This window comes from Sphaeramia orbicularis, chromosome 1, assembly GCF_902148855.1.
Source record: "Sphaeramia orbicularis chromosome 1, fSphaOr1.1, whole genome shotgun sequence".
Classification (NCBI taxonomy): domain Eukaryota; kingdom Metazoa; phylum Chordata; class Actinopteri; order Kurtiformes; family Apogonidae; genus Sphaeramia; species Sphaeramia orbicularis.
Window position 1 is genome coordinate 31,653,252 of NC_043957.1, and position 14,823 is coordinate 31,668,074.

At 39.7% G+C, this 14,823-nt stretch overlaps 1 protein-coding gene across 3 annotated transcripts in view; it reads left to right on the forward strand.

The window, feature by feature from the left end:
- Window positions 1-5,214: 5,214 nt before the first annotated feature.
- The window catches only part of LOC115420409 (adenylate cyclase 9), a 47,449-nt gene continuing 37,840 nt past the window's right edge, over window positions 5,215-14,823 (forward strand). Inside the window, exons 1-2 of one of the 3 annotated variants that reach the window (XM_030135646.1) lie at window positions 5,215-7,032; window positions 7,227-9,280. In XM_030135646.1, coding sequence (XP_029991506.1) covers window positions 7,399-9,280 — 1,882 coding nt within the window. In that variant the 5' untranslated portion in view covers window positions 5,215-7,032; window positions 7,227-7,398. Of the gene's footprint in view, window positions 9,281-14,823 lie in introns of all 3 variants that reach the window. The other 2 variants (XM_030135655.1, XM_030135649.1) reach the window with 2 other exon arrangements.

Genomic DNA, 14,823 nt, shown 5'->3' on the forward strand with positions numbered 1-14,823 from the left:
TGCCATCTAATCAGAACCACTTTTATGTGTGACCAGTGCCTAGTGCATCTGGATTTTACAAGACAACTAGCTACAACTAACAGGTGTATTTTTCATATAGGCTATCATTCTTTTTTTTTTTTTTTTTTCAAGTCTAAGTGCATCTAAAACACCATCAGCACCATATGAAGGGTGTGTATCCCAAATTACACAGTATAACCCATAAAGACCCAAACATCCACTGTCAACCAATAGTATGTACTCATGTAAAGTGTTTATGACCTGTTGATCCACTAATCTTACCAGTACATGTAAATAATTGCTATAAAACACACTTTATCATCTTTTCATGGTCAGATATGACCCATTTTGGACGTTCAGAGACTCTGCAGTGAACATGTAAACACCATCATCTTCGACATTAATTCACCAGTAAAACCCATTGAGTCTGATTAATGACAGTGGATGGACACACTTGGTTTATGCTCAGTTAATTATATTTTTTTGTGGAAAATGTCATGCTTTCTTCATTTTTCTTGGTTCCTGATATATTATGACAATCAACTTTAATCTGAGCTTTTATGAACATCTACATGATCAGTTAATTAAATATGGGGGAATACCTGATTTTCATCGAAAAAATACAAAATACAGAGGATAATATCACAATAAATGATGATAAATAACTTAAGAAAGGTTAAATAGAGAGAAAGTTTTATTTGTGAACTGCCGCAAAAGTAGCTCTGGGTCTCTATGGGATAATATACAAGCATGTTATCATTAGATTTTTCTTGCTTCCACAGAAAAGGTTTCTTCACTGGTGTTTTTGTAAATACCTGTAAGTGGATGTAGCCGCCACGATACTGACCTTAAACTCCACAGCACAAACTAAATCTCCCCACAGTGATCAATTAATTGACATGATGATAAACACACCCTATATACACAGCACAGACACACCTGTGCATATGTAATAAAAGTATTTGGAGTCAATGTTTGAGCTCATATTCTGTGTGTAAACTGTGATTGCAGAGCAGACAGGCAGCGCTTCCAGGTTTTAGTCAATGTGAACACAGACTTATCAGAGCAGCTTTATCAACTCAACAAACAGGCCTCTCTTGTAACCTCTTAAACATAAGCACATGTGCAGACATGCTCACACCACACACACAGACACACACACACAGCGATGCACCATGGGCTGCTGAATTTATAGGACTCAAAGTTTACACATTATTGCACTTACAAGGTGTTGGAAAAAGTGAATCAGTTCCCTTAACCTTTCCTCCCCATTTGTTCAAGTTTGCTTTCTGTTCATAAACACTATCAAACATCAGATTTCATTTCATTAAAGTTGACAACAAATGCAATCTATCTGCAGTTAATATATCTTAATATAAACCACTTGTATTTTGCACTAAGCTTTGGTTTGGATAGTAGGCCAATTTTTGTTTCATTCTAAACCATCTCTTTTCAATTTTCTTTAAGTACTTGACCATGAGGATGAATCTTTTCCAGAATCCTGTCATGCCTCTTCATATTTTTATAGTTGTTTTCATTGTGGGACTATTATACATGCATTTGAAACAGTACTCTAACATGGTCTGAAAAAGACATTAATAGTGGCATTTTTTAAAACATCAGTTATTCTCTTTGTTTGAGTCCATCTTTATTTTATTGTTATGTACAGCAAAACAGGTTTTTCTGTTAACTGGATTATACTTAAAATAAAATGAGATAAAGGTCACTCCTGCTGGTGAAAATTACTTTTCTTTTCTTTTCTTTTTTTTTTTACCCAGAAGGAGAATAGAGTAGATAAATAGGCCTGGGTTTAGGATTGATTTCAACACTCTAACTACCTTGGTTAAATAATATTCTATATCATCTCTTGGAGGCCCATTATGTGCACTGTTGCTGCATATTTCACAGTATTTGGAATGATCATCTCTCCTCAAATCACCCATAAAATCAGCCCAAAAGTTAGTACATAATTGAAGACCCTGGTGCTAAAAGTGCTTAAGTCACACAAAAAAAAAGTCTGTTATAAATATTGATAGGGTGAACTTACTGTAGCTAAACAAATACAACATGTTTCTAAACTCAACTTGAATTGTCCAAAAATGTGACTTCAATACTTTTAGCACCAGGGTCTTCAACTGATAATTTGTGGTTTTGGCACAAATCCGATGCAGGCAACATCCTTTACTGGTTATTTATAAAAGCTATTCTCTTAATTTTAATAATATCATACATGACAGCACAGGGTAACTTTTGTGTTATTCGGTTCAAGATTAACTCATAAAAACCTAGAATTCTTTTCGTAGTTACTCCCAAATTATTTTTTTCTCTTATATATAACCTTTCCTGAATAATTTATCACTATTATTTTACCTTATACATTTTTCTGTGAAAATGACATATTTTCCCATATTTGACTTACTGATTATGTAGATGTTCATAAAAGCTCAGAGTAAATTCTAAGGTTATTATTTAACAACAGAGAAAACTGAAGCAAAATAACTGTTTCAACAATATATCATTAACTAAATATAAAATCAAGTATTTACAACCGCTATCATTTATCAAACTACAGGGGCTTTAGTGGTGAATATCTATTCAGCAGAAAATTATGTTTTCAGAGTTAATTACGGCGCCTCTGAACACCCAAATGGGTTTTATCTGATGCTACTCTAAAGCTCTGGAACTGCATTTAACCCGAATTATTTCAATATATATTGATGGAATTTGCAGTTCAAAAGTTAATGAACATTTTAGATCAGTTTTGATCACCAGTGGGTGTTTAAGGTTAATATTACTTTCTGTCATGTCTCTTAAATAAGCTCTTTACACAGTAAACTAACAGGCCCATCACTCCTACTAATTTGTAGTAGTGAAGTAAGTAGTTTTAGTGAAGTACTGCACTTAACTATAATTTTGAGAAGCCTGAGGCACTTTCCATTCTGTGCAACTTGATATTTGCACAACACTGCAACTTCAGCTAATACTGAGGTAAATACTGTAATGGTTTCTCCATTACATTTATCTGGTAGCTTTAGTTATTTTTCAGATTGCAAACTTTTGTCTCCATCTTGTCAAGGGAAAGCTGAGAAAAGCCTTGGACTACCTGGAAAATACATTGTCACAAAACTCAACACTATACATTGGTGTTAAAATTTGATCAAACTTCAACAACAGCAGTAAAGTGCAAAACAGATGAAAAGAACAGGGATATGAATAAAAAAAAAAAACATCATGCATTTACAGGTAGCATTTTACAGCACAGTTCCTACATTTATTTTTCATACTTTATTTTGCTGGTGATACTATTCCCTTCTGATTTTGAAAGTATAATCTTTATTTCCAGTGGCTTATTTTCAGTACTCTATCACTACCCTCTTTGACATGCTTCATTATAGCTTTTAGATCAACCATTTGTCAACTCAAAGTGTGATCTGGACACACATCATTTATCCTACTTCATGTACTGTCCAACATGTGGATAACTCACCAGATGGATAAACGGAGCTGGAACAATAACAAACTGTCAAACCACTGGAGCTGGGGACAAATACCAGACAGAAAACGTCGACATTGGTGGCTTTAAAGGTGAGGATAAAAAGTTCGTGCATGTGATAAAACGTTGCCTAACGTTGATTGTGGACACCCACTGTCCAACACCCACATCAAGACAGACCCAGACAAGCAGAGCCACACCGGAGGTCACCGCCTGCCTTCAAACTAAAGCACACCTTAGCCTTTCCTCTGGTGTCACTGGAAATCGTGTACTATCATTGCTGTCCAGCTGTAGTCAGCTCAATTATTACTACTATATACATTTTTTAAGCTCTCAATTTCTCTATTCGGTCTGACTGCCTGTTAAAAAAACAATGGTAGTGTATTTTCAAAAATAAAAAGAAAATTTAAATGTTAAAATGAAGACTGTCTATATGGGGCTTTTTTATACTGAGAAGGTGAACTTACACTACACTGATGTTTGTCCATTCATGCTAACGTTAACCATTAGTGTTTTACTGCTAATTAGCATAAGGCTACTAGCATTAGCAGCTTGTTGGCTTTACTACCACACCTGCATGGATAAACGGTATATAATAATAATAATAATAATAATAATAATAATAATAATAATAATAATAATAATAATAATAATAATAATAACGTCATTGTTGGTGTAATAATCATAGTTAATTTGTTTTTGTCCATGTATTTATTTTGTTTACACTCGTAAACTAGGCTATATTTGCCTAGATTTATTATCAGCCCAGAGGCTGCGAAAAAAAAAAAAAATCTGGTCTGAAAGAAATACTACTACTACTATTATTACTCATAATAATAATAATAATAATAATAATAATAATAATAATAATAATAATAACAATAATAAGAATAAGAATATAACTGGCGCATTCTAGGCCCTCTGATACAGTTAATTCCTTTACTTTCTTGGTAAATTCCACTGGGATTTTCAGTTGAATAACTTCTCAGCTGGCATGTCCGTTTCTGCACATGAAATTTGACACCACAGCAACGTGTCCTATTGTTTATCTGTTACTAGGTAACCCACTTAATGATGAGTCTATGATTCTGGGTATAGCAATGTGATTGGCCATTGGGAGGCTGTTGTATTCCAAAATTACTAATATTTCCCAAAATATTGGTCCTATCAACTTACTGTTTTCACTAGTCTCTTCCTTGACCAAAAATCCGCAAATATGCCAAACTGCAGCATTCAGCTCTTTCCGGATTTTGTGTGATGCCTGAGACACACACATGCACACAGTCCACTTCCCTTTTATAATATAGGATAATATACAATAGATGCAACCTGTAGAGTTAATTGCTACCTCAATTATGCGTACTGGTAGCCAACTTAGCAAAGCCACTATGATAAAGTCACCATAGCAATAGGTTTTGTATCATATTTTGCAATTTAAATATTAACTTGTGAGCATGTGTTTCCTTATTTGGCTTCGATTGGTGCTTAACACACACAGAACACTTTATTTCCCTTCAGAGCGCCTCTTGTGTGGTGTTTCATCTTTGACTTTTTCGATATAAACTTGTGGGACATTCTCAGAGATCCATAGACTTTCCTCCTGTTTATCCTTCTCATGTGGCCTGTGAAAGACGCCACCGGAAGCCGTGTTGCATACAGCTGCATTTTGCTTGACGTGCTGGTCCCACCAACCCGCACCGCCACAACAGCTGGGGGAGGATTTCCGACCCAGTCGCAGGGATAGTGGCAGCTTCATCAGTGGAGATATTTGTTTTGCCCGGATAAGACGGAACGTCAGCCGCAAAAGTCCCGCAGAAGGTGTGTTTTATTTAGCCCCCAACTCCATTAGTGCTGTATCAGGGGGAAAAGGGAGGCAACCAGCAGCGGACGGAAGAGGACGCACTACAGCCAGAGCGCACATACACTGTTGTATTTGTTGGACACACGCATGCCAGCGAAAACTAGTGCTCTCCAGACCTAAGGAACTGGTTTAGATAAGGAGATAGCGCTGTTTGGGAGGCGATTTTTAATAATCCAGCGGAGGACGTTCAAATGGGCTGTTCTGTACTGCTCTGGGGATTTTCTACTTCTTTGCTCCTGCGGGAATGCGAAGGGAGGAAATCCAGCCTCAGTCCTAAATAACCAGAGACTCTTAACTGGGTCTGCACTCCAAACGCAGGAAATACGGCCTGGGAAAAAAGTTTGGAAGATTTTGGAAACGAAAGGGGAGGGGGGGCTATAGCTGACGTTTTGCACGCGTTTTTACGAATTTTAACTAATCCAATTACGCGCTCCTATTTCTTTTTCACTTTTTGTGGCACAGTGTAATCTTAAGGAAAGCAATCATTTGTTACATGCTGTAGGTGTTGTTATTGCAAGAGTTTTGATCATCACTATTTATAGACCAGCCTGCTCCGACCGAGACTGTTCCTCATAGCTGTATGTTTTGCCAACTGCGCGCAACAAGTTGCAGACACTCCCAGCAGAGGCAAACCTACGCTAATTTGGGCCAGCGGATGGTATTTTTTGCGCTTCTCTTTTTGGACTACGCGTCTTTGAATAGCACATACCCCTCCCCGACCCCCTCTTTGGAAGGCAGAGGGGGAATATACAGTGGAGATCCGGAGAGGGAGTTCAGGAAAGGACGGGGCTGGATCCGTGGGATTAGGCCTGTCTGTCAGGCCTTTTATGATCTGGGTCTTGGACTGGACAGAGCTCCAAAATATCACAGACTTTAATATTTGCGTGGACTCGCTGGAGTAAAGATGGAAGGAGGATATATGGGATTAATCAATGGAAATCCTTAGCACACTGAGCCATACCTGAGCAGGGATGTAGTGGAAGGTAGAGCCGTTTTTATTTCAGATCACCAAAATTAACTCATTTAACCCTTTTCCACATGTTTAAAGCTTGGCATTACTTTATTTTTATTTGTAAGGTTCACAGTAGACTGTATATTGTTGGAGACTAGTGATCAATTGTAAGTTATTATTTTACCTGAAGTATAATTTTAATAGTTTTGCTGCTTTAAACCGACAACCTACCGAGATTATTCATTTCAACACTTTTCCAATGAGCACTGTATGGCAGTGCCACACAAACAATAGGATTTTAGGTGGTTTTTCATAAGGGAAAGGAAATGTAAATGGGCAATTTGTGCGCACAGTGTAACTTTTGTTGCCACTTGCAGTGCAACACCAACTGTTGACAGTCATCTGTATGTGCTCACACGATGAAGACCTGGACCTGAACGCTGTCTTTTCGGAAGTAAACATCTGTACGTTTTCCTGACGTTGTGTGACTTTGTAATGTCAGCAGTATCGACACACTGCGCACATCCAGAGGAGGTCATTTCCAGTCATGTAACGTCAGGACTCACTTGATGGAGGCATAAAAATCCCGTTGCATCATTAAACAGTCCTTTTCCGAGAAGGATGTTCAATTCAGGAGGCAGAAAGAGTGATGACAGTGTTTTTACCGCAGCTGGAGAGAACACCGGGCTCAAACCCAGAGCCTCTTTGGAGAAGGATACATGTAATGTGAGTACTGACGCAAACCCGGAGCCAGATAATGAACTGCTCAAGAAACTGGAACGGTGCGTCTTGTGTGAGTGATTGTACAGGCTTCTGTGTGCGTAGCAAAGACGTCTGTGCCGTGCTCACCATTCATGCAGTGTGATTATTCCAACAAACACCTTTGCACTCTCCCTCTCTCTCTCTCCTTTTTCCGTCAGCCTGCCTGCCCCTGTCATACCGCCGCCTCCTCCCTCCTTCACGGTGCCACATGTGCACACACGGCGCCCACGCACGGCGTTTAATTGCCTGAGCGCCTTCAGAGGAGAAGATTAATATTTAAAACATCGTCCGCACCCCCCCCCCCCTCTTTATCGCGTCACACCAGTCAATATGGCCACTCTGCAACATCACCGGCAGCTTCTCATGCATGGCACGGAAGTGAGCTGCGACTCCAGCGGGGATGGTGCCGTGACCGTGCGGATTACCAACAGCGCACCACACATGCATCAACATGAGTCACTGATGGCTGCCAACAGTGGAGGAGGAGGAGGAGGAGGAGGAGGAGCTGGAGGCTATGGGGCTGTGAGTAAAATGAACCCTAACCTCCACAAATACAGCATCTCCTCCAGCTGCAGCTCAGCAGACTCCAGACCAGCTGGGACTTCCACTTCAAGGGTGCACAGGAAGGCGCCACCGCTGTTTGAGAGGTCTGCTGCCCAGTGCTGGGACCCCAAGTTTGACTCCCCCATACTGGAGGAGGCATGCCAGGAGAGGTGTTTTCCTCAGACGCAGCGGCGCTTCCGATATGTCCTGTTCTATCTAGCAGTGGCAGCTGTACTCTGGGGGTTGTACTTTGGTGTCAATAATGATCGCTGTGATCCCATGGCCTTCCTGGTCCCCACAGCCTCTTTTTTGGTCCTTTTAGTGCTCCTCTTTTTGTTCACGCTCACCCAGCCCTACACACGACTGTATAACCAAACTTCCCTGCTCCTCATTGCTGTCACCTTTGCCATCACCTTAGCTCCACAAATACAGACTGCAGGTTACACTGAACTGGAGTGGGCTGGTGGTGGGAATGCTTCAGTTCTCTCAGCAGCACCACTCAAGACCCCTTGCATCTCCCCTGTGGGCACTTTTTCTCTGTGCATTGAAGTGCTGTTGTTGCTATACAGTGTCCTCCACGTGCGCCTGTATGCCTCTGTACTGCTGGGGCTCCTGTATTCTATACTATTTGAGGCATTGGGGTGGTTACCATTGCTGCAAAGGGGGACAGGGTTGGTGGGTTCTGGATCTGATTGGGAAGAAGACACCCTTCGTTGGCTGGGCCCAGCTAAAACTCTGCTCCATTTGTGTGCCCATGTCATTGGCATCCACCTGTTCATCATGTCAGAGGTGCGTTCTCGCAGCACCTTCCTTAAAGTGGGCCAGGCTATCATGCATGGCAAGGACCTGGAGGTTGAGAAGGCCCTAAAAGAACGCATGATCCACTCTGTGATGCCTCGGAGAGTTGCAGATGAACTGATGAAGCAAGGTGATGATGAAGGCGGTGGTGGGGAGAACTCTGGCAAGCGTTACTCCTCTGGTGCCTGTTCTGCTTCAGCTGTCTCAGTGGGGGGGCCAGGAAGCAGTGGAGCCTCACAATCCCAAAGTGCCATAAGCCCTAGGAACCACCCTCACAACAATCACAAACGCAAGAAGACCTCCATCCCGCGTGGACAGATAATATTCCGGCCTTTCAACATGAAGTGCATGGAGCCAGTCAGCATTCTCTTTGCAGATATTGTGGGTTTTACTAAAATGTCTGCCAATAAGTCAGCCCCAGCCTTAGTGGGTCTTCTGAATGATCTGTTTGGACGTTTTGACCGCCTCTGTGAATTAACTTGTTGTGAGAAGATCAGCACTCTGGGAGATTGTTACTACTGTGTAGCAGGCTGCCCCGAGCCCAGACCCGATCATGCCTACTGCTGTGTGGAGATGGGTCTGGGTATGATCCAAGCCATTGAGCAGTTCTGCCAGGAGACATGTGAGACTGTCAGTATGCGCGTCGGTGTCCACACGGGTACCGTCCTCTGTGGGATCTTGGGAATGAAGCGATTTAAGTTTGATGTATGGTCAAATGATGTCAATCTTGCTAACTTGATGGAGCAGCTGGGTGTGGCAGGGAAGGTCCACCTGTCAGAAGCCACCGCCCTTTTTCTGGATGACCGCTACCAGAGGGAGGACGGGCGGGTCGCAGAGAGAGCTGGGCAGAGTGCAGTGGAGAAACTAAAGGGTAAGTGGCTGGTTCACATTTCACTTCCTCTTTAAGGCCTCTGAAATCACTTTATGCTTAAGATAATCAGTCAGTGTTTATTTGTATAGCACACGTCATGCATCAAATCCAACTCCAAGTTATGATGAAAATAAAGTGTCAAAAAGAGCATGAGCATACATAGTACAGACATGCTAAGTAAAAGCCTGGTAAAAATGCATTTTTTTAAAGTTTTATTTTAAAGATTTTCTCACTCTGACCTCTTCAGCCCACCAGCCGATCCACAAGTTTAGGGGTTCTAAGAAATCAGCAGTCGAGAGAGATTATTGTTTGAACACAGGTCATACATATAGGTGGTATTTCATGGTTATTAATTAACTAAGTTCATAAATTTAAAGTCCATTGATCACTTGGGATACAATCCACTGAACTTGCACTGATAAAATTCTGAACAGTGCAGTAAAGGTAAATGTGCACTGAAACACTGGGTCATCAAGAATAAGCAGGGTCACTGTGTGCACAGACAGCACAAAACTATGTTATCTGACCAGTTATTCCTGTTGAAACCATCTACCAACAGAAGCAGGAGATCAGGCTACAAGGTCAAGAGATTAGATCACCAGCAAGAAAAACATGTTTGGGTTTATATGCCATTTTGATATCATACAGTATCCAGTAGCTATTAACAGGTAATTCAACATTTTGTATTTTCCAAAATTGTTTTCACAAAACAAAACAAAAAACATTGAATATAAAATATCAAGGACATAACTTTAATTTTATGTTTTCAGTAAAGGGCATATATACACTACACATATTACCCTGTTTATAAGACGCTGGTAACCACATAACTGTTGTTCTATTTATAGACTATTGTGATGCATGTTCCGAATTTGCATAAACTTTATAGTTTATGCAATACATGGATTCAAGATCAGTGCTGTAGGTGAAAGAATACTGTCCATAAAGTCACAAATAGATTAAATATTTTTAAGTTAAGTCAGTTAATGTGTTACATTTTTACACATTAAGTGAGAAGTTCAGACAAACCAGGTAAGCTAAATTTTGCTACAAACTTTAGTACTCTTTTGAATTAAAAACATTTTGAACAAGAATAATGTAAGTTGAGATTCAGGTACAGTGCATAAGATCAGGTGGCTGTTTGTCTCAGCCATCAATCTCTCCAGGGTTTGGTTCATATCGCTGAGTGTGGTTGTGTTTTGTTGTTGTGGTTAGGTTGACTGTTTGAGCTAGAGATTGAAGTTGATAAGAGGAGGGGCTGACCGGCTTTACTGTTCTGAGGCAGGTATTGTACTGGATTGTGTTAGATTGAACAGGTGTTCACTGTATTGTGTACACCAACAGCAGGATGGAAATAGAAGTAGTAGCTGCTGGCAAAAGAAGCGAGCTGTAGAGACCAGACAGAGATACTTTAAAATACATCAAAAAAATTACTTATATAACTTATATATATAAGTATATATAACTTGTCTGGAATAGTGCGCAGAGGAAATGATTTATGTTTTTTAAATTCAAATACATGTGAATGCTTCTTACAACATCGTTATTAGAGACCACCCTCTAATCATTTGCATGTAAATACACACACACACACACACACACACACACACACAGATTCCTTTTTGATTATTCTGTAGAAAGCAGCGTCAATGAAACTAATCTCCCCGGCAGGGAATTCCTTGTGGGCCGTCTAATCTTAGGTCTCTGGTGAACAGTGACTGTCTGTTCTATTGTCAGGCCTTATGTCAGAGTGTATTCACACTTGGCTCTAAATGGTGCCATCATTCTCTATTTCCAGACTGGCGAACACTGACAGAGTGAGATAGTGACATGGAGCTTTTGTTGAGGGAGCGAAAAGGGAAGAATGGCATCTAGTTTCCTGCTGAAACAGACTCACAGTTTGCTGTGCAGAGAATGAGATGACCTTAACTGTTTGCTTTTGTAGAAGAGACAGAAAGGATTGGTTTTGTTTTGCAAAATTCACACACACCACGTGTTGTTTAGAGATGTTTGTTAATACCTCATGCTGACCAATGGTACCAATGTAATGTATAGGAGAAGGAGTCTGGAGAACTCTTTATTATATTGATCTGTTTGCAAGAGATTCATCAGCCAACCTTAATCCTTTTTACAGTGGAAACAGACTGCAGAAGTTCCAGCTGGATATTTTTACACTTTAGAGTGCATCACTGTCATTTCATGCTGCCTCTTTTTTCAGTTCAGATTCTCTTCCACAGGACTCATTTTCTTATTTTATCTTAAATTTGTAAGGCAACTGTTTTCTCAATCATTTTGTTTTTGCATACATATTGCAACTAATGTCAAAAACAAATACATTTCAACAATTGTCACTATTTATAGTTTCATTTATACAAAAACATTAGCAGGAGTTATAAGCTGAATAACTAGTTCATCTGTTTCTCTGTCTTTTGTCCATCTCTTGACTTCTTCATCTCTTTTGGTACTCTCCGTCTCCCCTTTTGCTTTGCCTCAACTACTCTGTGTTATTACATACGTTGCCTCAGTTTTGCACCTATCACCCAGGTCTGTATGTGTATTTTGTTTTGTAACATTGCTTTAGTGTTGTCTGCCTGTCTTTAGTAAGGGCTTTGGTATAGATCTGTCAGCCAGCTGAATGAATCGCCTCAGCTTTCATCCCTTCTTTTTGTTAGACTTCCACTGCTTGCCCTTTCTAATTGTTCAGAAATAAATACACAAGATGAGCTTTGTTCAATCATGACAGATGTGTTTTGGTAAAATATAGTAGTTTACAATTACTATTGAACAGTTTCATAAAACTGACAGGTTATTGAACACATTCTCAAAAAATAGAAAGGAATTAAAAACAAGCGCACAATACCACAGTCCACTAACAAACTGCCATGCAAACACTAGCTGGTTTTTCCCAGACTTTTGTGGACCCATTTGGCCACACAGCAGTGAAATGGAAAACCTGGCTCACAGCCACAGAAAATACAGCAAATAGTGACCAGTGATCACTGTACAAGGGTAATTAGCCCTAGTGACATACTGGGATTTCTACACCTCTAACTTTTGTCTTTATGTCTTGATTCTCAGTTTTTTGTGTCTCTACCTGATGGTTAATTTCACTCCATTCCCTTCATTTCACTTCTGCCATGTATCTCTCTGTTTGAAGCACACTGCAGGTAGTGAGGACTGCAGTTCTCTGCTGTGGGTTTTCGTCTAGGTGGTCTTTATATCCTGCTTATATCTGCTGTGTAAATCCCTGTAGGCTCCCTCTGTGTTATAGTCTGAGTAAACAAGTTTGTGTTTAGCGTGTGTGTTTGTTTACATCACAGCGTCTAGATTTGTGTTGTGTTTTATGTGTTTGGTACAGTATCACATCATGTTGTCAATCTACAAACCAAGGATTGGACCTTGAACTTTTCTTGTAGTGTTATTGGTTGGTACTGGATCTTTTCAGTTTCAATCTGAGTGCCTCAGAAGGTACTTTAAAGGCATTCAGTAGTGTGTGCACTTATCTTATGCATTTATCTTACTATATGAGTACATGCATCTTTGTCATTGTGTATGGAACATGTACACTGATACACAGTATGTGCAAAGCCCTATTTTTCTGTTCATGTAAATCTGTTTAATTTAATTAAGATAGAAGTTAAGAGTTATTTTATGGTTAGGGTGAGGTTAAGGGTAAATGTTGCATTCAGGGTAAGTCTCCAGGAAATGAATGTAACCCAATGTAATGTCCCCCAAACACATGGAAACACAATGTGTGTGTGTATGTGTACACACAAGCCCATCCTTCCTGTACAGTGTGTTGCAGTGGGAAGTCCGAGCCCTTAGGCTGGTTAGTCTGTGCTAAATCAAACTTGTCACCTAAATATGCAGCCGCAAAAGGCAGAGCCTTAACTATAACCAGGCCAGTCCCAGTGGGTCATGGGCTTTACTTTTACAGACTTTTCATTGACTTTATCCATCGTTATTCCTTGTAAAGGTAATGGTTTAAGTGATTTGAATTCACAGTACAATATTCTGTAATGTAAAAATATTTTTTATATTCTTATCACCATGTATTTTGCCATAGTCTTGGAAATACTTTCCTTTTTTGTTGCCCTGCCTCCTTCACTTTGTACACTGTCTACAAACCTTTTACACACAAGAATCTCATGCTACAGTAACAAAAGTAATGTAGATATTAAAATGAATGACAGCTAAATCCAGATGTAATGTTATCAGTGAGTGCAGTGGTTGACCTACTACAACAAGTCAAATGCCAGTAATTTGAACCTTTTTATGTAACATGCTGGTGTTTTTCATGTCTGCATCCAAATTATTACACAATGAAGTAGGATAGGCATTTTAATTACTTTTTACAGTTGAGTAGTTCAGTTGGTTAGTTGTGACGTCATCATTCACTTAAGTTCAGTCAACTGTATTTATCCCAAATGGGCAAATCATTCATTCACAAAATCAGTACTGAAATGCAATAAATTAAAACCCGTAACTAAAATCCAATTAATAGATCCTCTGAAATAGTCAATTTCTTTTCAAATGGGTGGGGTTGGTGTTTAAGAGCTTAACAGCAGAAGGAATAAAAGACTTTTGCTTTTGGGCACACTATAGTGTCGACCGGAAGGCAGCAGTAATAACTACGTCGAGAGAATGTAGTCTGGTCAACTGCTAATTATTATTTTTGCTTTCTTAAAAAAAACGTTCAGTCAGTCAATAGAATAGAATAGAATAGAACTTTATTGTCTTTATTACACTACAAAGAAAAACAACTGAGTAGCATCTTCCTCGGCAGTTGCAGTAAAAATATTTCCAATAAAATGCAGCACATATATAATGAACAGTCAATGATAAATAGACTACACAATAATAAAAACTGTGTAAAAAAGGTTCATGAAGTTATCATTATCTTTAACATAACCCCAGAGAAAGAAATCTAGGGGAGTGATATCAGGTGAACGACGTGTCCAGGGAACTGGACCACTCCTTCCAATCCACCAATCTGGAAATGTTTGATTTAGGAACCCACCAACATACAATATCCAATGTGGGGGTGGACCATCTACCTGGAAAATGATGGTCGGTTGTAGGTCATCCACTTGTGGTGCCTCATATTCAGTCAAAAGGTTAAAGTAAACATTTGCAGTAAAAGAGCTCTCGTTGAAGAAAAACGGACCAATGATTCGATTGCACATGATTCTACAATGTGGTGAAAAAAAGTACATAGAACAAATCTGATTAACATATTTCATCATTTGCTTTTGTAATAGATGTTTTAAATTGTAAAGAGCCTGTGTGGACACTAAGAGCTGCACAATATATTGTTTGATCATCAACATCGCGATGTATATGTGCGCTGTATGTGTGCGCAGTAGTCACATCGCAGGTCCTGCAATGTAGGAGCAAATGAACTCAATGAAAACAAAGACTTGGTCCCTAAAAGAAAAGCAATGTCAGTTATCTGGAATTATTTCAGCTACAGAAAGGATGATACTGAAACACATGTTCTGTGTCGACAGTGCCTTCCACCTGTCACCACAAGAAGAGGAAAC